Raw genomic sequence first — 26,820 nt, 5'->3', positions numbered from 1 at the left:
AAACACTTCCAGGTTCTTATAATACAGCTGACAGTTGACTGTGGAATATTTAGGAGCGAAGAAATTTCACGACTGGATTTGTTGCACAGGTGGCATCCTATCACAGTTCCACGCTGGAATTCACTGAGCTCCTGAGAGCGACCCATTCTTTCACAAATGTTTGTAAAAACAGTCTGCATGCCTAGGTGCTTGATTTTATACACCTGTGGCCATGGAAGTGATTGGAACACCTGATTCTGATTATTTGGATGGGTGAGCGAATACTTTTGGCAATATAGTGTATCTATCTATCTATCTATCTATCTATCTATCTATCTATCTATCTATCTATCTATCTATCTATCTATCTATCTGTCTAATTTTCTATCTATCTATCTATCTATCTATCTATCTATCTATCTATCTATCTATCTATCTATCTGTCTAATTTTATATCTATCTATCTATCTATCTATCTATCTATCTATCTATCTATCTATCTATCTATCTATCTATCTATCTATCTATCTATCTATCTGTCTAATTTTATATCTATCTATCTATCTATCTATCTATCTATCTATCTATCTATCTATCTATCTATCTATCTATCTGTCTAATTTTCTATCTATCTATCTATCTATCTATCTATCTATCTATCTATCTATCTGTCTAATTTTCTATCTATCTATCTATCTATCTATCTATCTATCTATCTATCTATCTATCTATCTATCTGTCTAATTTTCTATCTATCTATCTGTCTAATTTTCTATCTATCTATCTATCTATCTATCTATCTATCTATCTATCTATCTATCTATCTATCTATCTATCTATCTATCTATCTATCTATCTATCTGTCTAATTTTCTATCTATCTATCTATCTATCTATCTATCTATCTATCTATCTATCTATCTATCTATCTATCTACACACACACACATACACCTCCATCCATCCCTCCATCCGTCTATCTGTCTATCTATCTATCTATCTGTCTGTCTGTCTGTCTGTCTGTCTATCTATCTATCTATCTATCTATCTATCTATCTATCTATCTATCTATCTATCTATCTATCTATCTATCTGTCTAATTTTCTATCTATCTATCTATCTATCTATCTATCTATCTATCTATCTATCTATCTATCTATCTATCTATCTATCTATCTATCTATCTGTCTGTCTAATTTTCTATCTATCTATCTATCTATCTATCTATCTATCTATCTATCTATCTATCTATCTATCTATCTATCTATCTATCTATCTACACACACATATACCTCCATCCATCCATCTGTCCGTCTATCTATCTATCTATCTATCTATCTATCTATCTATCTATCTGTCTGTCTGTCTGTCTGTCTGTCTGTCTGTCTGTCTGTCTGTCTGTCTGTCTGTCTAATTCAGGGAGAGTTGATGACACAGTATGTATTTACTGCAGATAAACAGATAAATCTATCAAAAGGTGTTGATTTCTTTCTAACAGCAGCTTCTATCTTGTATTCTGGTATTGTAGTTGTAGCTATGCTATCGAGATGTGTTTTTGGAAGCTGCTCTGTGTGTAATAATGACATTTTCTGTGGGAAATGTTTGTATAGCAAGGAGTGTCCACTGCCAGTGCTTTGTTACACTCTGACGTTACAGCTGTAGCTATGTTTTCTTGACACAGGAAAAGGCTTCAGGATGTAGGACTTGTGGTTTCTTGGTAACATGGGAAGATAAAAAAAAAAGTCTGGTGAGAGAACAGCTGTGTATAGCTTTTATAACATAAAACAGAAATTTGCTTATTTCATTCACATTCCAGTCTACAATCCTGCGCACTCACCGCGGCGGCACGGGATCGATTCTCCTGGGCATCGACCTAGCTGGTGAGTGCTGCACACGTCAGTGCACTTCTCAGTTCCGGTCCCGGGCCCAGATAACAGTGGGAGGGTTGTGTCAGGAAGGGAATCCGGTGTAAAACCTGTGCCAACTCAGATATGCAGATCAATGATCCACTGTAGCAGCCCGTAATGAGAGCAGCTGAAATTTATTCTTTAATAAATTAAACATGCATAGTGTTGGCAAAAGGCTGTGATATAAGAGGAATAAAACACCACGCTCCCTTCTAACAGCATCTTCTGTGGTGTTTTCTCTCTTACATACTACCTCCATACTCTACAGTCACTCCTCTCTTTATATTTCTGTCAAATATCTCTTTTTGTTTTTATAAACTTCTTCAGGTGATCTCCTTTTGTCATTTTCCGTCTGCTGTCCCGCTGGACTCTCAAGGACATGCCAAATAACAACGTCTAGTGGACCCCAACGATGTGACATGTCATGGTCAGCGTGTATGTGTGTGTGTGTATGTGTCAGAGAATATGTCACCTTAGACGTTCTGATGCATTCATCATTATTACTCATTGCAGGTTATCCAGCAGTTCAACAGCGACATCGGTCCCCAATTTATGTCCTCGCTAATATTCGTTATTGTAATTGGACAGAATGTGTTGTGGTTTTGCTGAACACATGAAGGCTGCACTTTTATTGCACTTCATTTGTTTTGCAGACAGACCAGCAGTATGCCAACAGCGTTGCTGACAACCTCAAGCGCCTGTAAGTACACACTTTTCTTGTGTGTGTGTGTGTGTGTAGTTTCCCTTTTGGAGCCTCAGGAGCAGTTTGTACACTCTAAAAAACAAGGAGCATGTGACTTCAGTCCCCTCTTTTGGGCCTTTGTGGAAATGAGAGCAGAAAGCAGAGCAAGATAACAAGAGAAAGGAGGAAGGAGTGTGCTGAAAGGCCATCTCTCACAAACCAATTTCTCTCTCTGTTAGGAAACTGCTTATTCTTGGTATAATAGCCCATAGCACAGCAGGGTGTGTGTGTGTGTGTGTGTGGGTGCACTATTGTGTGTGTGGGGGGGGCATATTTTGTATGTGTGTAATTTTTTTCACACCGTGCATGGCATATTTGTAGGATTATGTGTTTTGAATTTTCCAGATGTGAGTACATCTGCTATGAACAGAAAAACCAATACAACAAATACACTTGAACACACACACACACACACACACACACCATCGATTACTGCATTTTATAGTATTCTGTAGTGTCATCTACTTAGAGGAAAAATCATTACATACATTTCTTTGCTGTCTTGTTAAAGAAGCAGTTATTTGTTATTGTGTGTAAAATTTGCTCTGCAGTAGTCTGTGAGATTTTAGTTCACCACAACAGCACGGGATTCTTCATTCTGATTTGACCACTGATGATCTCCTCATCATGGCACCTGTTAGTGGGTGGGATATATTAGGCAGCAAGTGAACATTTTGTCCTCAAAGTTGATGTGTTAGAATCAGGAAAAAAAGCGTAAGGATTTGAGCGAGTTTGATGAAGGGTCAAAATTGTGATGGCTAGACCACTGGATCAGAGCATCTCCAAAACTGCAGCTCTTGTGTGGTGTTTCCGGTCTGCAGTGGTCAGTATCTATCATAAGTGGTCCAAGAAAGGAACAATGGTGGACCGGAGACAGGGTCATGGGTGGACAAGGCTCATTGAAGCACATGAGGAGAGAAGGCTGACCCGTGTGATCCGATCCAACAGACGAGCTACTGTTGCTGAAGGTAATGCTGGTTCTGATAGAAAGGTGTCAGAATACACAGTGCATGACGGGTCAGGGCTGTTTTGGCAGCAAAAGGGGGACCAACACAATATAAGGTCATAATGTTATGCCTGATCGGTGTGTATATATATATATATATATATATATATATATATATATATATATATATATATATATATATATATATACTATATTGCCAAAAGTATTCGCTCACCTGCCTTGACTCGCATATGAACTTAAGTGACATCCCATTCCTAATCCATAGGGTTCAATATGACGTCGGTCCACCCTTTGCAGCTATAACAGCTTCAACTCTTCTGGGAAGGCTGTCCACAAGGTTTAGGAGTGTGTTTATGGGAATTTTTGACCATTCTTCCAGAAGCGCATTTGTGAGGTCACACACTGATGTTGGACGAGAAGGCCTGGCTCTCAGTCTCCGCTCTAATTCATCCCAAAGGTGTTCTATCGGGTTGAGGTCAGGACTCTGTGCAGGCCAGTCAAGTTCATCCACACCAGACTCTATCATCCATGTCTTTATGGACCTTGCTTTGGTCACTGGTGCACAGTCATGTTGGAAGAGGAAGGGGCCACAAAGTTGGGAGCATGGAATTGTCCAAAATGTCTTGGTATGCTGAAGCATTCAGAGTTCCTTTCACTAGAACTAAGGGGCCAAGCCCAGCTCCTGAAAAACAACCCCACACCATAATCCCCCCTCCACCAAACTTTACACTTGGCACAATGCAGTCAGACAAGTACCGTTCTCCTGGCAACCGCCAAACCCAGACTCATCCATCAGATTGCCAGATGGAGAAGCGCGATTCGTCACTCCAGAGAACGCGTCTCCACTGCTCTAGAGTCCAGTGGCGGCGTGCTTTACACCACTGCATCCGACGCTTTGCATTGCACTTGGTGATGTATGGCTTGGATGCAGCTGCTCGGCCATGGAAACCCATTCCATGAAGCTCTCTGCGCACTGTTCTTGAGTTAATCTGAAGGCCACATGAAGTTTGGAGGTCTGTAGCGATTGACTCTGCAGAAAGTTGGCGACCTCTTCGCACTATGCGCCTCAGCATCCGCTGACCCCGCTCCGTCAGTTTACGTGGCCTACCACTTCGTGGCTGAGTTTCTGTCGTTCCCAAACACTTCCACGTTCTTATAATACAGCTGACAGTTGACTGTGGAATATTTAGGAGCGAGGAAATTTCACGACTGGATTTGTTGCACAGGTGGCATCCTATCACAGTTCCACGCTGGAATTCACTGAGCTCCTGAGAGCGACCCATTCTTTCACAAATGTTTGTAAAAACAGTGCTAGTGGTTTGTAACCAGCTGAAGTTTTTAAGGGAAAGGCTTCCAAAGGGCTTTGTGGTTTCTTGTTAACATGACAAGCTGCTTTTAATTTTTATTCTTTATTTATTTATTTGTTTGTTTTTATTACTTCAAGACAGAAAAAAGAGTCTTGTGAGGGACAGCCGCTTGAATGTAATTGTTAACAGGAACTGGCTAGTTTTGCGGCCTTCCGCACATTAGCATAACTATGAACAGATCAAATTTGTGATTTGTTATGCTTTAATACATCTAAAAGGTTTGGGTTGGTATTAGAAGAACAAAACACTTTAGGATGTGCTGTTCTTGGTAAATAATACAGTTTGCAATGATATATATATTGCAATGATGATGTAGCCCTGCTTTGTGATGGGCTACATCATATATAATATATAGTCACTGGACACTTTATTAGGAACCACATGTTAATTTTTTCTCTATCCACAAAAATGCATTTCTATGTGCAGAACTATTAACTATAGGAGCACTTTGACATGAGTCTGCAAATGCACATACATCAATCAGCCATAACATTAACACCCCCTGGGTCGTATAATTGTATGTAGGTCTCTCTTGTGATACTGTGACAGCTCTGAACTTCTTCCATTGCTCCTGAAGGCAGCTGTGGTGGTGGTCATTGGTCCGCATAGTCACTCAGACCGGTCTGCAGCTGCACGGCCCCATACACTGCAAGCTGAGAAACACTGTGTGTTCTGACACCTTTTAATCAAAGCCAGCTTTAAATTGATCAGTTATTTGTGCTACAGTAGCTCTTCAATCGAGCTAGACTTCCGTCCTCATGCACATCATTGAGACTTGTCACTGTAGTTCACCGGTTATCCTTTCTTGGACCAGTTGGCTAGGTACTAACCATTGCATGTAGATCTGCTGATTTGGAGATGCTCTGACCCAGCTGTCTAGCCGTCACAATTTGGTCTTTTTCAGTCGCTTAGATCCTGACACTTGCCCATTTCCCATGCTTCCAACACATCAACATTGAGAACTGACTGTTTACATGCTGCCTATCATGTACCACCAACTGACAGGTGCCACTGTAATGGGAAAATCAATATTATTCATATCACCTGTCAGTGGCTTTAATGTTATAGCTGATAGGTGTATGTGTATGTATGAATGTATGTGTGTATGTGTGCATGCATGTGTGTGTGAGACTAAGAAAATGCTTTTAAAATTTTGATAGATTTGTTCATGTCTGTAGCTAACCATCCATCATTATTACTGTCTGTACACACACACACACACACACGCACACACACACGCACACACACACACACGCATGTCTTCCTCTGTGATTTGTTTAATGCACTGCTCCATCATTATTGCTTCATTTCACTTTCCTCTATTAGTCACCGCATCACCATTTCCCATTTTTCTGCCCCTCCTGCTCTCTCTCTCTCTCTCTCTCTCTCTCTCTCTCTCTTTTCCTTAATAGTTCTCAAGCTCAGTTCATTTAAGTCTTCATGAGGGTGTCATTATTCAGTGCTGCCAACACAATGGCTATTATAAAGCATGATGCAAAACACAGTGTACATAAAATGATAATAAAGTGAAACTAGAACACAATTACAATTAAATATTTCTTTTCTCTCTCAGATTTCCAGCAGAAATTCAGTCAGGCTTGTTGGAGATCATCTCCCCATCTGTCCATTTCTATCCAGACTTCTCCCACCTCAAAGAGTCGTTTGGTGACCCTAAAGAACGAGTCAGGTAATAAAACCAAAGTGTGTGTGTGAGAGAGAGATTGACTGAGTGAGTGCATTTTCAGGTCTCTGGGTTTTGTCCTTGTCTGAGTCAGTGACATGACCGCGTGCTACCTGCTTTGCCATTTGATTTAATGCCCCAGTGCACACTGGACCACGTTAGTGGTCATTGATACAAACACACACACACATTTTATCTCTCTCTCTCTCTGTCTGTCCCTCTCTCTCTCTGTCTCTCTCTCTTTCACACTCACAATTGTCTCTCACACACACACAGACACAGCAGATTTACGGAGAGCAGAGAGGCATAGACAATCGCAAAGCTTACTGAACCATAGTAACCTCTATCACTCTCTGGCTCTCCAGTCTGTGCAGGCACACACACACACACACACACACACAAATAATTTCCTAAAAATGTTTATGTGAATGAAAAAGAGAAATCTAATAAATCTAAGATGTCTCCTGATGGGAATACTCTAATATTCTAATCAGCAAGCTTATTTGGTTTGCATACATTTGAAGACGTTTTAAATTCATACTGCTTATACAGTACCAGATGGCCCAGAGTATGTACACACTCATATGTGGTTTTTCCTCAATCTGTTCCCACAAAGCTGGAAGAACACAGTTGTATAGAATGTATTTTGTATGCTGCAGATTTCTTTTTATTGGAACTAAGAGACCCAAACCTCTTTAATCATGACAATGGCCCTGTACACAAAGCAAAGCTCCGAAAAGCTACATGATTTGCCAAGGTTGCAATGGAAGAACTCGAGAGTCCTGACCTCAGCTCCACTGAACACTTTAAGATGAACATGACCACTGACCTCTTCACCCGACAGTGGCCTGACCTCACTATGGTTGAATGAACACAAATGCCTTCCTAAGAGAGTTAGTACATCAGCAAAAAGGGGGATCAGCTTCATTTTAATTGCTTAGGTATTCTATGAGTGTGACAGTGAGGTGTCCACATACCTTTTGTGTACGAGCAACATCAGATGATGAGGAGAAAGCTTGTATGAAGCTTTACCCACAGTTAGCCCCTCAAGCATTTCTATCATATTGGTTTTACTGCTAATACATATCCATGTTAATCAAGTTGATCTTTTTACTCCAGACACGTGATATATACAGCATACCTGTCATTGTGGCATATATCTGATGCTAGAGACTTTACAAAACTCTGTATGTCTGTTAAAGCTCTTAATCTAAACAGTACCTGAGCTTTAGATAAGCTGGTTGCTCTACAGTGTAGCTCTGCACATTCTGGCATCTGTAATAATTCATATTTTCATATTATCGTATCGGATTAATGATTTTTAAGTGATGCTGTAGTGACATATGCAAGCTGTGTGTGGCAGGGATAGTCATGCACACACACGCTTTTCCTTCACATTTATGATTCATGCCAGACCATTTCTCTCTTTTTTTTTTTTTTTTGTAACAAAAAATACAGTGCCAGATATGAACCCATATTTCTGGATCTCTCTCTCTCTCTCACTCTCACTTTCTCTCTCTCTCTCTCGCTCTCTCTCTCTCTTTTGCACACACCAGGCCAGCGAATTCAGTCAAGAAAGCATGATGAGCAAATCAATCCTTGATTGGCCAGGCGGCCCAATCAATCAGCCATCAAGCAGACAGACAGCTCAATAGCAAATCAGCAAGACAGGAGAGAATCCATTCTGCAGTAGCACACACTGCTTTTCTTTTGCCTTACAGTGCTTCAGGACTTCAGGACAGTGCCGCCGGTTTGCTATTGAGTTTGATCGCACTTTCTGTATCGATCACATTGGGTGCTTCTCCTTATCTTCATTTAAAGCAATTAGGAAGGTGAAAACACTTGAATTTTATCTTTTTGCTCTGGACGTATGTGAGCCTGTGCTTGCATCAGTCTAAAGGAGTTAACCAAAGCTGTCAGTTAAGCCGGTCTATCTTAGTAATACGCAATATGGCCAAAGTTTTGAGGACACTTGAGCATCATATCCATGTGTTGCCATGAGGGGCAGTGGTGGCTCAAGTGGTTAAGGCTATGGGTTGTTGATTGGAGGATCGTGGGTTCAAGCTTCAGCACCACTAAGCTCCACTGTTGGGCAGTTGAGCAAGGCCCTTAACCCTCTCTGCTCCAGAGGAGCTGTATCATAGCTGCCCCTGTGCTCTGACCCCAATGTCCTCAGCTGGGATATGCGAAGAAAAGAATTCCACTGTGCTGTAATGTATGTGTGGCGATAATAAAGGCCCTCAGTTCTCATGCTTCATTTAGAAGTGCATAATAATTTAGAAAAGCTTTGCCTTCACTGGAGCTAAGGGACACAAATCTGTCCTCTGTGTACAAAGTCAGCTCCATGAAGACATGGTTTTACCAAGGTTTGTGTAGAAGAACTAGAAAGTCTTGCGCGTTTCTCACCTCAACCCCTTGAGATGAACTTGGAACGCCTCTTGGACTGGCCTCTTCACTTAACATCACTTGTGGCTGAATGATCTGAAATTTCCACAGCCACACTCCAAAATCTAGTGGAAAGCCTAGAGGAGGTTATTATAACACTGAAAGGGGATGTTCAACAAGCACATATGGGTTCATGTTGTCCATATTGGCTATAAACACATCAATTCCCTGTCAGTACGAAGCATAAAACTGACACCGGTTCTGTTTCACTGCTCCCAAAACTGTACGAAGAGTCACATGGAGCTGAATACAGCTGGTAGTGGACGATCTCACCAGTTACAGGCGTCAGCAGTGGAGGAGTCAGTGATTCATTGGCATCTACAGTGCATGATGTAAGGACTGTGATTTAGGAATTGAAAGAAATTCCAAACATTTTTACATGACATGACAGAGAATTTTTTAAATGAAGTAACTGACGACAAAAACATCATCAACAATCATGTCTCGGATTTGCAGAAGCCGTATCTGTCCAATGGCTTTGGATAGCCTGAAATGCTCTTCTAACCAAAATGCTATTATTATTATTATTAACATTACTGTTATTATAAAAGACTTGCAAGTTTTCTAACAACCTTACACAGAGCTTTTAAGAAAACATCACCAACCGTATACATAAGAGATTTTATGCAGATTTAAATGTGAAGACAAATTGTATTGATTGTTTTAACTTTTTCTACTCGACGTAGCAGTGTTTTTACATGCAGAATCTTTGCATTACTTTTGACGGCATCTTGCTTTTACACATTTAACACTTTTACGCAGGAATAAAACATGACGGCATTGTGTGATGCAGCATGACTGTTGCCTTTATAAAACCGAATGCAAAATTCCAAGGCGTTTTATTCTTCAAGTCACAGCGATTATCGTTAACTGTTGCAATTTAGCAATACGTCGCATTTATAGTTATTCTTGATGTTGTTGAACATCCGTGAGACATATTAGTTCCTGTTATGACTTATAGCAGCTACAAACGCTCATTCCCTCACCAGCATATCATTTAATTTTTCTATAAAAAATTAATAAAACAGCTTGTCATGTTCCTCAAGAAACTACAATACAAAATCCTCAGTCCTGAAGACTTTCCTGTTACAGGAATCCTGTAGATTATTCCAGATCTCTGGAATAGCACTAGACGTGGCTTTTTCTTTGTTAACTAACAACTTTGTTTATTATAAAGTACAGATTATGTAAACCGTCCATCGTACATATCCCTGTGAAAGACTTTTACTAAAGAAACAGTAATGTAATGAATATGACCCGCTCCCACTGCTCTCAGCTGGAGCCGCTGTTGTTGTAGGAAACATCCAGACGTGAGAAATCTGTGGCATATTTTATTTTTTTATGTAACATGACACCATGATATTGCGGGGTATGTGCTGGATGTTAGACCTCCGCACAGCTCAGACAGCTCATGCAATACTACTTCCTGAAAATTGAGTTCTCCAAACCATACTAGTTTAGAGTTATGCCTGAAAAACCCACCCGGATGAGAGCTGGTGTCAGAATCAGAAAGAAAATCTCCAGCAGCGTAAACAAGTAACTGATACTGAACTAAGGAACAATGACTTTATTATTGCAGAATTCTGTCTCTGTTTATCTTTATTTAGTGATAGAACCACATCATATGAAGGTCCCTGTTTGGTGTAATTGGTAATTGTCAAGTTCAGTTCATTTTGTTTTCCATTCAATACATTTCTTTAAATATATTTGACACGAATCTGACTCTTTTGGGCTGTTCTTCGGTACACAGGTGATGCAACGCTGTTATGTCATTCCCTCTGTAGTCAGTCTGTATAGTGAGCAGGATGTCATTTCTCAGCTGTGCTGTTGGGTGTTGAATCGAGAGAAAAAATAAAATAAAATTCACAGATCAGGCATAACATTATGACCACCTGCCTAATATTGTGTTGGTCGTCCTTTTGCTGCCAAAACAGCCCTGGCCTGTCGAGGCATGGACTCCTCTAGCTCCCTGAAGGTGTGCTGTAGTATCTGGCACCAAGATATTAACAGAAGAGCCAGCCTTTGCTTCCCTAGTGCATCAGTCTTGAGTCTGATCCTGTCGCCGGTTCACCACTGTTCCTTCCTTGGACCACTTTTGATAGATACTGACCACTGCAGACCGGGAACACCCCACAAGAGCTGCAGTTTTGGAGATGCTCTGATCCAGTCGTCTAGCCATCACAATTTGGCCCTTCATCAAATCCTTACGCTTGCCCATTTTTCCTGCTTCTAACACATCAACTTTGAGGACAAAATGTTCACCTGCTGCCTAATATATCCCACCCACTAACAGGTGCCATGATGAGGAGATCATCAGTGTTATTCACGGCACCCCTCAGTGGTCATAATGTTATGCCTGATACATTTTGTTTTTGAAGTATCCAATGCCAGACATGGGCTGCATTCATGAGGCTTGATGCAAACAAATTTATTCGTGAATTCTTAATCTTATAATTTTAGGAAGAAAATTGTATCCTTCTCATGCTTGACTGTGTAAATTTATGCATAGGACGTATATAATGCTGCTGCACTTTTATATGCCGAAGTTTTATATGCAAAAAACATGTTTTTAGTTACACACCTAAATTTAATGAAACATTCATATTAACTACAGACATGTTCAAACGAAGAATGTGAGCCAGCATATAAATCCAGACCAGTCATTTGACATTGCCTCTGTAGAAATGGGAGGATGGGTTGCATATTTCCTAGTGTGATGCGGACAGTTTGCTCCCTGCAGACACGTGCCCTCCTGCTTCTCTACATCAGGGAAGGTCTGGGGATTTCTGGCTGAGAGACACTTTGCTTTGAAAAAAATTTGCAAGTTTGAGACAGTCCGTTTCATCTGTACGAGCTTTGCTTCTTACAGAGTTTTGTAGGCGTCACAAAATGAAATCAGCTGCACCGTGTGAGATGTGCTGGGATTTTACCGGTGCTTGGTAAATTCATCAATATACAACTACAGAGATTACATTTACACACTAACTTGAGTAAAATATTGTCCATTAATACAAAATCATAGGTTAATTCATATTTTAATTTATTAACTAAAATTCAAGTAACACGTTTTTGACAGAAAAGAGATGCTAGGTTGTGTTAAGTGTGCGTAGTGAGAGTCTGAAATTACACATTCACTGCAGATATTCTGACCTCAGACATAGCAACAGACTTAATAAATATTCAGAAGTTGTTCGGGAGGCGTGTCTCGGTTTATGCACCATTCAGACCTTGGACTTGTGCCCATTCTTCTCGTGTGATATTGACCCAAGGAGCAGTATTAAGTTCAGTGCCACTGTCTGACAGTTTAATGTGACTACAGTATATCAAAAGTGAAATTCAAGATCTGATCTGTAAATATAGTTGAATAAAACGATGCCTTTAAACTGTATTTAAAATAAAATTTTCATGAATTGTTAGTGTAGATCAGGGGTCACCAACCAACGGGCCGCCGATCACTTGGTATTGGGCCGCAAAAAAACAATAAACTTATAATTTTATATATATAACTTAAAATTATCTGTATTTTATTTCAAACTGCCACTTCTGCCTGCGCCTCACTCCCGCATTTGACACAGTCAAAGGTTTTTCCATACGTTGGTAAGTCTGCAAGCTAACCCACGCCAAAAACAAATGTCACTTGACAGCTCCCTCGTCAATCCCCCACCCCCCGGACCGCGGAAAAATTGCCCGGTCCATGGTACTAAAAAGGTTGGGGAACCCTGGTGTAGCTAGAGGACATCAGAGGAGACAGATTGTTACTCAGAGATCTTGAAGATAAAGTAAATGAATGAATTTAAAGGGAGCGGTAAGTGTAGCAGATGAATACTTGGCCAGCTTATCCTTCAATCTTTTCTGGTTACAGGAGAACACACTGAATTAACAAAGCTATTTGAATTATTTCAACAATTCCAATCAGTGAGCTAAAGGCATAATAACACATCATATATCCCCTTTGAACACATTATGGCTGGGATTTGTATATTGTGGCTTCATTAAGCTGAAAGAAATAATCTTTCGTCAGTCCGTATTTTCTATCCCTCATATTTTCAGGGTTAGTGCTTTTGTTTGAAGGCCGTGGCGTTTTGAAAATCTCAGCTCAAGTGTTAAAAAACCCTACATGGCACACCATGAACATAGATTAAAGGAGGTGTATTAGTGGTCTGAATATGTGTAACCTTTATTTTCATTATTAGAATGTTTAGAATTACAGTCGAGTGGAGTAAGCAGATCAGGCTGGTGTAGTATTATCTACAGCCTTCTATTAAATTTCAGACTGTGTGTATGTGTGGGTGTGTGTCTGAATCAATGCCCAGCTTTACACAGTATGCTGACTGATTGATACACTCCCCGGGGAGCTTGTCTTGCTATAAATGTGTGATTGCTGGTGAATGTGTGCAGATGTGAGCGCTTTGTCGCCCGATCGACTCTTACGTTTGATTTAATGTCATATGTCTGCGCTTGAATGAACTGTGGCCTGTTACCTCACTAACACTTTCTCAGCTCAGTCCACCTGTCTCTCTCTGACCGAGTCCTGGAACTGATAATATAAATTTCTACTTGTTGACTTGATGTGTCATTTCACATCTAATTAAGTAACATTTCCATAATAATGATCAGAGTTACTAATGTGTATTACCTCCGTGTTAAATCACACTGTTAATTAAAAATCATTACACCTGTGGTGTTTCATTCAGGTCCTGGACATACAGTAATGACTGATCCAGATTACTTTAGACAAAGATGTGTCTCGAATAGATAAGCACTCTCACTGATTATATGTTTAATATGGTTACAGTGATCAGAGGCGGAGCTGTCATATTGTGTTCCAGTGCAAACGAAAAGCATACAAGAAACGTGAGTTTCACAAGGTTTATGGGAATTTTTGACCATTCCTCTAGAAGTGCATTTGTGAGGTCAGGCACTGATGTTGGACGTGAAATCCTGGCTCGCAGTCTCCGCTCTAATTCATCCCAAAGGTGTTCTATCAGGTTGAGGTCAGGACTCTGTGCAGGCCAGTCAAGTTCCTCCACACCAAACTCTCTCATCCGTGTCTTTATGGACCTTGCTTTGTGCACTGGTGCACAGTCATGTTGGAACAGGAAGGGGTCATCCCCAATCTGTTCCCACAAAGTTGGGAGCATGAAATTGTCCAAAATGTCTTAGTATGCTGAAGCATTAAGAGTTCCTTTCACTGGAACTAAGGGGCCAAGCCCAACCCCTGAAAAACAACACCTGAATTCACTGATTTGGATGTATCTAATACTTATCTATATGACTCTTTGATTTTTAATACATTTGTATTAATACATGTGCAATTAAATTGTGTTTTTTTCATTGACTGGGGGACACAGTGTCATAGTGCTTTGCACCTCTAAGATTGTGGGTTCGAGTCTCACCTGCACCCTGTGTGTTTTTCCTGTGCTTTGGGGGCTTCGCCTGGGTACCCTGGCTTCCTCCCCAAGTCCAGAGACATGAATTGTATGCTGGTTCGCATCTGTAAATTGTCCGGGTGCGATAGGCTCCAGGATCCCTGCTACCCTGGTATAGGATAGATGGATGTTTATTGACTAAAAAGTCAGTTAAATTTAATTGAATTATATATCCAGTATAATAATATCTGTGTAATAACTGTGGTAAAAGTGAAGGAGTCTGAGTACTTTCCGAACCCACTGTATGTACTTATTGTATTTACTAATACAGGATAGCACAGGGGAACACTCCAAACTCAACATACTCCACAGTGCTGTTAGTGTAATGAAAAGTGTGAGTGAATGTGGGAAGCATAATGGTCTGTGTTTGAAACAGATTCCTGAAATGCTATTATCTCTTAATGCATGTGTAAGTCTGAACAAATCGGATGTAATGCTTTAGAAAGAAAAGAGAATGTGTAGTGAATAAAAGTGCGTTTAGTTTATATTGCTCTGTGCTCAGTGTATATAAAAATAAGTTATTATGGACTCGAAATCCAAAATAAACCCATGATAAATGCACATTAGTTCATTGTGCTAAAGAATCTGTGAGCTGTATGCCTCTGTCTTTAATCTTGGGCTTGCACACACTTTTCTAAAGCCTTGTCCGTGTTACACTTCCAGATGGCGAACCAAGCAGAACCTGGATTACTGCTTCTTGATGATGTACGCCCAGTCCAAAGGCACTTACTATGTGCAGGTAAGCCGTTCTCCACACACTCCTATTACACACTCCGGTTTCTTTATATCCGTTCTTGCTCGCACTCGTGTGCACGTGTGTGTACTGCTTTCATGGCCCTTGTTCAGCTCTATAGCTGAAAACAAACGGACAGAGAAAGGTAAATTGCAGCGAGTGTTGTTGATCTCAAAATTTCAAGGATCTATAGCTGGCCTCAAAGCCCAACAAAGAAGAATGCAGTCTAACTGCAGTGTTATTATATGAACCGTAACAGATGGATGTGTTGAATGTGCTGTGCTGCACATGTGCTGAACAAAATAGCTGCTGAAGAGCTCACTCCCTCTCCTCTTCATCAAAAGAAAGGCAGCAGCTGGTGTGTGTGTGTGTCTGTGTGTCTGTGTGTGTACAAGTTGTCCAGGAAGCTTGTTTATTGATACAGTTTTATTTCATGTGACACGGAAGTCTTTTCTCTCTGTTCAGTAAGAAGTGTAACTCTGTCACTACTGCACTGGGCCTGTGGAGGTCAGAGGTGGACAATGCTTCAGTGCTTGTACTTTGTTATACATAAGTATTGTTTCGGTTTAATTACACTGACCAGGCATAACATTATGACCAGCTTATATTGTGTTGGTCCCCCTTTTGCTGCCTTTTGCCCTGACCCATCATGCACTGTGTATTCTGACACCTTTCTATCAGAACCAACATTAACTTCTTCAACAATTTGAGCAACAGTAGCCTGTTAGATCGGATCACACGGGCCAGCCTTCACTCCCCACGTGCAATGAGTCTCGGCCGCCCATGACCCTGTCACCGGTTCACCATTGTTCCTTCTTTGGACCACTTTTGATAGATACTGACCACTGCAGACTGGGATCTACATAGTTTGGGACTGACCACTGCGTGACTAAAGCTACATAGTTTGCTCATAAATTAATGAGAAGTAAAATGGCATGTAGATAACTACCATTAGCTGGTTACTCACCTCTTATTTTAGCGGAAGTGATGCTAGTCAACCCTGGCATTAGCAAAAAACAAAGCTAAATTTTAATTTATGGAGTTCATGCCTTTTTGAGAGACAAAGAATAGCTTCATTTTATGTGTGTCTTTGTGTACACCTGCACAGTGAAAAATATTTTACTAAGTTACTAGTATATGACAGAGTTAGAGCCAGACACTCAAGGATAAGCCAGTTGAGAATGAGTGCCCTGATTAAACCTCAGTAAAATATTTCAGTATGCAGGACTACACAAAGACTTGAATAAACTGAGGCATCTTCCTTTGCCGGTCAGACTAGCATTGTTTCCTGTCCTTAAGTAAGTGGTGATGAAGTCAAAATTCAGCTAATTCTAGTTATCCACATGCTATTTTACTTCTGATGAATTCATTAGCAAACTTCATAGCATTACTAAGTATAGTACTTTGTGTTTTTTGCTAGCACGGCTACATGACACGCTCTGGACTCATTCCTAAGTGATTTTAACGCTATAAAAACAAAGTTTCTTCCACTTCTCTAAAGCACTACGTCTAAAGACTATGTTAATCATTGTAATCTTGTTAGCAAGGTGTCTTTGTAGTGCTTTCATGTACTTTACTGATAACTAACTAGTTCATTCATTTTTATTGTTATTGCTCAAGAAGCTAGCTAGCTCGCTACAGGAACTCTTTTCATTGCTAATGTAAGCTTGTTTTTTTTTTTTTTTATGTTAATTGACATTTTTACTTATAGTTTATCTACCTTGCTGGTACTCATCTCATCAGAGAAGTAAGTAGGAAAAGTTTTGGGACACCCCTCTAAATCAATGAATTCAGGTGTTCTGTTTTAGAGGTTGGGCTAAGCCCCTTAATTCCAGTGAAAGGAACTCTTAATGCTTCAGCTTCATACCAAGACATTTTAGACAATTTCATGCTCCCAACTTTGTGGGAACAGTTTGGGGATGACCCCTTCCTGTTCCGACATGACTGCACACCAGTGCACAAAGCAAGGTCCATAAAGACATGGATGAGTGAGTTTGGTGTGGAGGAACTTCACATAGTCCTGACCTCAACCAACTTTGGGATGATTTAGAGCGGAGACTGTGAGCCAGGCCTTCTTGTCCAACATCAGTGCCTGACCTCACAAATGCGCTTCTAGAGGAATGGTCAAAAAATTCCCATAAACACACTCCTAAACCTTGTGGAAAGCCTTCCCAGAAGAGTTGAAGCTTTTATAGCTGCAAAAGCCAGGCCAACTCCATATTACATTCATGTTCAGGTAAAGGCAGACATCCCAAAACCTTTGTCAATATAGTGTATATGTCAGCTGGTAAACAGTGAAATGCTATGCTGCCTCAGTGTCACTTCCACCTCTCTTTCTGGTTGAGCTTCTTTTCACTGCTTGATCAGATCTTCACCACACTGCTCTTTTTAAGAAGTAGAAACTCATATTTAGGCCTGTGTAGTTTCAGCAGTGGGGGTGGGCTTATTTTGGAGGAGGAACTTGTCAGTATTTTCCTGTTAATCGTAGTTTTGCTCCCAGGAACTTGTGAGCTCTAAAAATGACAAATAACCCCTTTAAGTACTCGTAATAGGCTGGATTAAAATGATCTGTTTATGATATGTGTTTGTGTCAGACTCTGGCACGTTGATATGAAGATGACGGATGATATTTATGGTCTGCAGATGATTTGACTGAGTCACACAGAGAGAGAGAGAGACAGATTTGGAGACTGTTTAAAGCCTATCGTAATTATTTCCTGTGTATTTCCACAGAAATTGGGGAATCTGGAGATTCAGATGTTAACTGAGCACATGTTAACACACCCCTTTTTTCTTCTCTCTGTGATTTGTTTTTATGACACACCTACTTTTACTAATAAATATTTTCCATGTGAATTCCTATGAAGCAAGAGGTGACAGGGAACCTTGGCATTGCCTTAATATGTTACTAAAGCCAAAGCCTATAAAAGTGTCAGAGACCACACACACACACACACACACACACACACTTCTAATCATGTTCTTATACATAAAATTCACAAAAAATTAAGGCAATAAAAAGAATTCAGCAGAGGCAGAGTATGTGTAGAAATGATCGTCTAAAATGCGAAAGATAAATGTTTAGAAAATGTCAAGAAAAAAGAAAAATAAGAGTGAACATGAATAAAAACAGGTGAAAAAAACAAATGGAAATAAATAAAAACAGATGAAATTTATGAAGGAAAGTGAGATAAGCTTATAAAGGGAAAAATCAAGAATGAGAGTAAATAAAAAACAGATGAAATCATATTAAAAAGCTTTGGAACTAAACCCCAGAAAGAGTAAATAAAAACAGATGAAATGGAGTTTTTCAAAGAAACAAAAACAAGAATAAAATTAAGAAAAGAAAGTGTAAGAAATCATTTAAAATAGAGTTCATACAAGAAAAAACTACACAAAGTAAAATGAAATTAATTTATATAAAAAATCATTAAATAAAGTTTGTAAAAAAAGAAACAAGAAATATAAGAATAAGAGTACATAAAACCAGAGGAAAGTATTTAAATCATCCCCCAAAAAAGGAAATTATTAAGGAAATATTTATTACTACAGTATAAAGTATTTCAGTAGAGTTGTATGTACTGTAGTTGCCTTTCTGATTTTTAGGTCATAAAACCAGTACACTGCTTTGCACATGTTTTCTTGTTGGCTGCATCGAGCCTGCAGTACTGGATCTTCATGAACGGTTTGGATCATATGAGGACACACACAATCCCTAAAACTAATCTCAAAGTAAAGACTAATATCAGTATATAGAATCTGTGCTAAAAGACAGGAGTAATGTTGCTGGGGTGAGTGTAATATGCGCTCTCTTGTGGTGACCTGAACTGAGAGCCTGGAAAATGGCCATCACTATGTGATCCAGAAGCTTGTTCGACGTCAGTCCAAGTCAAAACACGGATCCGAAACATTAATTAACAGTACGATGTCACACTGTTGGAGATGCACATGCATAATGACACCGACTAAACTAGATTCCCCTGGTTGCCATCTGGTATTTATTGCATACAGAGTGTTAATTGCTCCATAAGCCGGTGGTTACGACTGCAGTAAACATATGGCTCATGTTCAAAGATGGCAGCAAATTGGGGTAACATCCTGCTTTTGTCCTTTTATTCATCCCTCCACTGCCTCATCTGTCTCTCCAGCGAGACTCTCGGAGCCCTTTACGTCTGTTATTGTCTCTCCCAGGCCTCTGTCTAGTGTTTAAATAGCTCCATTATTCTGCAGAAATGTCTGACTTACAAATAACAACCAATCAAAAGGCCAGGCTGAAAAGGGGAATAAAAACAAAGATATTTCAAATAACAAGACTGATTCTTTCTTCACTCAACCGGGTTCTTTCTAACAGCCTCTCTCTCTCTCTCTGTTTCTCTTTTTCTATTTCTCAGCTAGAGGACGACATCGTGGCCCGGCCGAATTACTTCACCACAATGAAGAACTTTGCTCTCCAGCAGCCTTCAGAGGATTGGATGATCCTCGAATTCTCCCAGTTGGGCTTTATCGGTGAGTCAGAGCCAAGCTGAGTGAAGCTAAGGTTGAAAAGGGCATATTCTCCGAAAATGGGCTTTTCCTGTACTGTGTTTTTGTGATTGTTATACTGCCCTCTCTGAGAACATCTGTGTGAAATCTGTTCTTTTCTGAGATTCAACAATGAGCAAAAACTCAACATATTTGGACTAAATTCAGACTTTATCTATAGACCTATTCAGACTGGATTGTTTTTAGCAGGGGAGAGTTGGGTAATGTAATTATTCCCAGAGTAGCTCTTGGATTTTAGTCATTTGTTCGACCTTAAGTGCGTGCATCTGGAAGGATTCTGCAGTGTTTTACACCATGTATGTATGTATATATATATATATATATATATATACATACATGGTGTAAAACACTGTACTGTGTGTATATATATATATATATATATATATATATATATATATATATATATATATATCTACAGTACACTACCAGTCTAAAGTTTGGACACCTTCTAATCCCATGGTCTTTCCTGATGTTTATTTCTTTCTACATTGTAAAACAATGCTGAAGGCGGCCGAAATCCACAATAATGTCCTCTGAACAGTTGATATTGAGATGCTACTGACTGCTACTGATGCTCTGTAAGGCCTTCATAACGGCTCTAATCTGAGGTGCTGTTAATTGGTGATTTCTGAGGCTGGTAACTCTAAATGAACTTCTCCTCTGCAGCAGAGGTCAGTTTTGGTCTTGCTTTACTGGGATGGTCTCCATGTGAGCCAGTTTCATCATGGTGCTTGATGGGTTTTGCAAATGCACTTGACAATACTGTTCTTGCAAGAACTATTCCAGAACACCTGACCTTCGTGTCTTAAAATAACAACTGACTGTTTTTTGTTGTCATTACATATGGATTACTCAAGTCCATGTGTGTTATTTCACAGTTTTGAAAATATCCAGTATTGTTCTAGAATGTAGAAAATAAATCCCTAAACAAACAACGTTGAATTAAAAGGTGTGTCCAAACTTTTGACTGGTAGTGTATATATATATATATATATTATGAAATTCACAGTAGAAATAACTCCTTGAATACTGACAAAAAAAGTGCATTGAATTTACTTCATTCAGATGTGTTCCACATGATCGTTTCCACGTGATTGACCTGCCTAACAATAACACAATTAGTTTGCGCGTGTTTTTAGAAACCCTGAATAAAATCACCTCACACCTGAACTCTGAAATTGGTTTTCATTAATACTACATGAATTGATCACGCTCACTTCATTCATTCTAGTAATTAAGAAACTTTATATTAAGTTTAGTATGAGCTATGAAATCACGTTTTGTTGAGAAACGTAACATTTTTATGTAAACTATATGTAAGATTCTTTTTCTGATCATCTGACTGACCACATTCAACTTATATATTTCTCACAACATATGATGGAATCTGTACCATGAGGTTAATTCAGTAATTTAGCATATATCCTGTCTGAGTTGACGTAGTGGTAAAGATTCCCTTTATATCCTCTGAGGAAGGAAGGAATTTGTGCGAAGTATTAAAAATGCAGAAGATATGGGCAAAGGATGTATCAGAGAATTAGTGCTTCCGGGGGTATTTTTAGTTAAGTTATTGAGTTCCTAGTACAGGTTAGATATATCTGTATGTTATGGTCATGTGATGTAATGTTCAAGCCCAGCTTGTGCAGCGACAAGCTATACAACACGTAAAGGTCAAAAGCATCAGCTTGAATGAAAATGAGATTAAAATGTATGCAGCATTGTTTTTTGCTTAACAGACTATGTGTACCTCGTGAAGACACGCCATCTCAGCGATTCACCCTCGGCTACAATCAACACCCAGCAATGCATAGGCCATGTCCCAAATCACATAAAAAACTAGCTAGTGTTAGCTGAAATGATCGTAACATTAACAATTTTAGGATTATTGTAGAAGACAACAGTCTACAGAGTTTGTGTAAAAATCCATCGAGTGGTAGTATTTGTGGGTAGAAATACCTTGATGATGAGAGAGGTCAGAGGAGAATGACCAGACTATGTACAATTTACAACCATGCTGAGCTGCATCTCATAACACTCAACATACTGAGGTGGAAGGGTTATAAGAGCAGGAATCAGGTTTCACTTCTGTCAGCCAAGAACAGGAATCCGAGGCTACTGTGAGCACAGGAGCAACTCAACTGGACTAGGAAGAAGAACTAAGGGCACGAAGCCTTTATTATCGCATAATTACAGCACAGTGGAATTCATTTCTTTGCATATCCCAACTGAAGGGGAAGTTGGGGTCGGAGCGCAGGGGCAGCACCTCTGGAGCAGGGAGAGCTTGAACCCTGATCAACAACCACTTAAACCACAACTGCTCAAGGAAAACATCATCTGAAATATAAAAGACGTCGGAAATTAGGAAGACTTCCCTTAAAGTTCCCTTAAAATAATCAACATATTAAACACAGAAAAAGTAAAACAAACTCTGCATGCCAGCTGTGTATGTGGCATAAACCCTGACAGAGTTCTCTTCAGCTTCTCAACACTCAGAGCTCGTAGCACACGCCAGCACCTGCAAATATCTGGCAAAGAAAATTTGAGATAAGGTTTTTAATGGTTATTTCACCTCCTGTCACTGGCTGTAGGCCAATCCACATGCCAGGGTAATAAACCGTACAGCACAGGTTGTGTGTTACATGGAAGACATACTGGTTTGTAGGCTTTAAATCAACACGTTCCCGCTCTGTGACAGTGTGAACAGACATAAACTGTCTAAAATGGACCACCATTATCTGATGCCACTGGTGTTACACTCCACTCTACCCAGTGGTTAAAGTATACTGTGTGTTTAAATGGACTTTTTTTTTTTAAAAAAATCAGAAATGTTGACCGATCACACACAGACCTAGCGTTGAAGAGCCTTGCTAAATAGGCTGCCGTGTATAAACAGATATTTTATTCCTCTTCCTGCACACATTTAGTGTCACACAACTTACACATGCTGGCTAATGAATATTAATGAATGCCGGGTATCTGATTATGCATATTAATGAGTAGTGCGAGTGTGAGTTCTATGGCTGTAATTTGGATAGGGCAGGCACCCTGCTATGAAATATTATCCCTTCAGGGCCATGATCGGCACTGACTACAGGCTGTATTTAAAAATGAAACAACGAGCTAGATGTATACATAAGCAAGCAATATAATATACATTTATTAGTATATATATATATATATGGTATGTGGTTGTGTATGGTTTGGTCTTATGTGTGCATATAGAGATGGTGTGTGTGTGTGTGTTGTGTGATCTGCAGTAACTAGTTCCATGTATTTAGATGAAGATCTAGCTCATATCCACTGTTCATTTTCACACCAATTACTGGGAGAACTTTCTCTTTTTATATCCTAAAGTTCCACGTTTAAACCAAATTCAAAACTGTTCAAAAAACACGAGGAACAGAGGTACAGAGGCTTTTACTTCTTTAGTCAGGAAGCTTCCATACACAGCACGAGATCTGTGCTAACATGCTAGTCTTATGTACCACCGCCTTATTAATGAGCACAGAGCTGAACTTTGAGCCAATACTTCAGCGCTGAATCATTCCAACATCACTGCCTCTGCTTCTCCGAATCTCTCAGGAATTTGATCAAACCTGCATTTCTGTAGCCTTCCAATTGAACCTCTGAAGTGCGTCCTTCATTAACGGCCCGACAGTCGGACTGATTGATCCATGGCATGTTTGATATGATAGCTAATTATCGTAATGAGAGAGATCAATGCTGGATCTCCCAGTGCTGTAAACTGATTGGATGCTATCGACTGAAAGACCACATGGGTTGTGGCTGCGGTTGCCATGTGTGGGGCTGAATTCCTCGCAATGCTGCAAAGGTAAAAGCTAGATCAAATTATTCACCTTCACTTCGGAAGAAACTAAACAGCATTTAGACAAATCCATAAAACGGACTGAGATCCTTATGGGCTGTCCCCTGAACTGCTGATTCCACTTAAACAGGCAGACCACTTAGCAAATCTCTTTCTATTCCTGAAAGTGCCTCAAAGCATTTAAGAGCACTAGCAGCTCTTCACGTCCGGCTGGGTAAAGGATCCCAGGCTGTTTCATCCAGAGGAGAAAAAACTCCTCATTAAAGGGAGGTAGTCGAGGAGTAAGTAGATGTCAGCTAAATAACTTTCGCTAATGTTAGTAACACTCGCTGTCTAGATTAGCTTACCCAGCTTGCGTAACTAAGAGGCAGTATGATAAATAAATATAATGAGTCTTAATGATGCACAGTCTTATAAAATGAGCACTGATGCTGTCAAGTCCTCAAAATGACAGCGTGGTTAAACATAAGGATAGTCTGCTACTTTCCTTTCAGTCAGATGCCATATAACAGCATAAACACGTCTGCTTTCTCTAGTGGAAGGACAGCGTGTCCAAAAAAAGTCTCCTAGGAGAGACACATTTTTAGGACAATATAAGCTTATTTATAAAACGTCCTCTACATGATTGGCATTACTTTGTGAAACATCTCTCCCAACTCAGTGTGGCAGCTGTGTAATGTGTGTCGTGCTTGCCATGTGATGCGTTTCCTGTTCATCCATCCCAAAAAAACCCCAACCCAGAGCTCAGTTGGTTAAGGCTCTAAGGGTTGTTGATCGGAGGATTGGGGTTCAAGCCCCAGCAGCCACTGTTAGGCAACTTCGTAAGGCCCTAAAACCTCCCTGCTCCAGGGGTGTGGTATTGTAGCTGCTGATCCCAACTTCCTTATCTGGGATATGTGTGGCGATAATAAAGGCTTCTTCTTCAACCTTGTGACAGAGTCCTGATTCGTCCATGAGAATATTTGCTTCATTTGTCGAAAAGCTGTGTGACAAAATATTTCATATAAACTAAAATTCTGCAAGACATTTTGCTAAAATAAGTGTGCTCTCCTCAAGGTGCGGAGACTTTCGGGACACTCTGTAGGATAAAATGAATCCAGCATTTGGTCGATGTTGATTAAACTCTGATTAAAGTCAAATAAACAGCTCTGACATCACCGCTCGTCTCAGGAGCTGGGAGACAAAGGCAGTTTGTATTGGCTCTGATCGTACATGCTTTAACTCCGTGGAGGTTCTTTTGCCTCTGGTGGATTCCCACAAGTTTTCCGTGACCTTTGATGCTCCTTACAGGCAGGGTTGAGTCTTGTGACTGGTAAACAGCACACAGCAATTGCCTAAGGCCTGCTCTGTCACCACAACTCTGCTTTATTTTTGAGCAGCAGGGCCTTCCAGAGGAGAGACGAATGAACAGAGCTTTTATATATTAAAGGTCCCCTTTTCTGAATACATAAAAAAACATGTCATGCTTTTAACAGCAGTTCTCCAGTGAATTATATATTTTATTTTAGTTCTTTTTGTTTAGGCCCAACTTCAGTTGTGCAGGTTGGTAAAAAAAAAAAAAAAAAAAAAAAGTAGTGGTTTCATGGTGCATTATAAAAAGCAGTGGTTTCTCAAGCACAGCATGTACAGCATCCTCAGAACAAACTATTTAATAAACTACAGGCTTGTTTTTTTTATTTTGAAGGTGTTAATTAATTTCCTATAACGGCAGGGTTCCAATAGCGTTAAGGTAAATCACAGGTTTGTATCATGCACCCATTTCTTTTCTATAGTAACAGCTAATGCATAGCAAACGGTCCACATAATCTAAGTCTAATAATGAATAGATATATGAAAAAAGTGCTGTTATTTAACAGTGTATAGTCATTGACATGGCTTTTTGTAACTTATATAGCATTTATAGAAGGAATTTCCAGTGCCAGCACTTGTATTCAGTAGTATTGCCACAGGATACTTAATTTTTTCTGATCAGGAAGTGTGGGCACAAAAAATTGATTGGGCAAAAAAAAAAACCCAGTCAAACCTGATCTTTTTCCAGTCTTCAGCTCTGTGATGTTCCACCCTTCTTCTGTGATATCCTCAGATTCTCTTCTTGGCTGATGAAATCTGATGTGGTCTTCTGCTGTTGTAGCTCATCCAGCTCAAGGTTTGATGTGTTGTGCTTTCCGAGACGCTTTCCTGCTCAAAATGATCGAGTTCTTATATCCTTCCTGAAGGCTTGAACCAATCTGACCATTTTTCTGTGACCTCTCTTATCAACAAGGCATTTCCACCCACAGAACTGTCGCTCACTCAGTTTTGTTTTGTTCGTTTTTTTTTTACCATTCTGAGTAAATTCTAGACTGTTGTGTGGGAAAATCCCAGGAGATCAGTAGTTTTTGAAATACTCAAACTCTGGCACCAACAATCATGCCATGTTTTGATGGATGATGTGAACATTACCTGAGACTGCTGGTCCACATTTGAGTTACCTCTGGAGTTGAGTTTCTACTTGAGTTACTATGGACGTCCTGTCAGCTCGGCCTCTGATCTCTCTCATCAACAGCCGGTAGACCCTCCACACACTGGCTGTTTTGTATTTTTCACATCATTCGATGTAAATCCCGGATGTTCAGCAGTTTCTGAATTACTCAAACCAGCTCATCTGGAACTAACCTTCTTACAAATAAAGTCACAGATCAGAATTTTCTCCATTATGATGTTCGGTATGAAGAGTAACTGAAGCTCTTGACCTGTATCTCCATGATTTATTGCATTGTGCTGCTGCCAAATCATTGGCTGATCAGAAAACTGCATGAATGTTCAGGAGTTTTTAGTTGCTTTTTTTTTAGTTAGTTTTTGTTGCTAACGGCAGCAAACGGAACGTTTCCCGCTTTCAGTCCACATTTTTTTCCACCCGATAATTTGAGGCAAAATGGTGGTTTAGATGCAACTGAAAAACTACCTTGGACGTGATGTGGACCGAACATCAGCAATTCCTGTCTCAGTCTCAATAATAATTCAACAGCTAACTCAAAATGCTGTTCCACAGGTATATACACAGCTACAGAAATTACCGGGGTGGGTAGGTTGGGGTGGTAAGGGGTGGTGGGACCATGCCTGGGGCAGTGTGTGTACTTGCACTGGCACTGCACTCGATATGTATTGATTTTTTTTCACATGCTCATGTATTGGTATTCACACACTCACACCCAAGCACTTATT

At 39.9% G+C, this 26,820-nt stretch overlaps 1 protein-coding gene across 1 annotated transcript in view; it reads left to right on the top strand.

Annotated features, from left to right (window-relative positions):
- The window catches only part of mgat4b (alpha-1,3-mannosyl-glycoprotein 4-beta-N-acetylglucosaminyltransferase B), a 142,291-nt gene that overhangs the window by 82,229 nt on the left and 33,242 nt on the right, over positions 1–26,820 (top strand). Inside the window, exons 5-8 of the mRNA XM_058397624.1 lie at positions 2,538–2,584; positions 6,534–6,647; positions 15,179–15,254; positions 19,640–19,754. Of these exons, the coding sequence (XP_058253607.1) occupies positions 2,538–2,584; positions 6,534–6,647; positions 15,179–15,254; positions 19,640–19,754 (352 nt within the window). The remainder of the gene's footprint in view (positions 1–2,537; positions 2,585–6,533; positions 6,648–15,178; positions 15,255–19,639; positions 19,755–26,820) is intronic.

Source organism: Hemibagrus wyckioides, linkage group LG08 (genome assembly GCF_019097595.1).
Source record: "Hemibagrus wyckioides isolate EC202008001 linkage group LG08, SWU_Hwy_1.0, whole genome shotgun sequence".
Taxonomy (NCBI): Eukaryota; Metazoa; Chordata; class Actinopteri; order Siluriformes; family Bagridae; genus Hemibagrus; species Hemibagrus wyckioides.
Note: the sequence above shows the minus strand (reverse complement) of the source record. Positions and strands in the feature narration are given on the sequence as shown.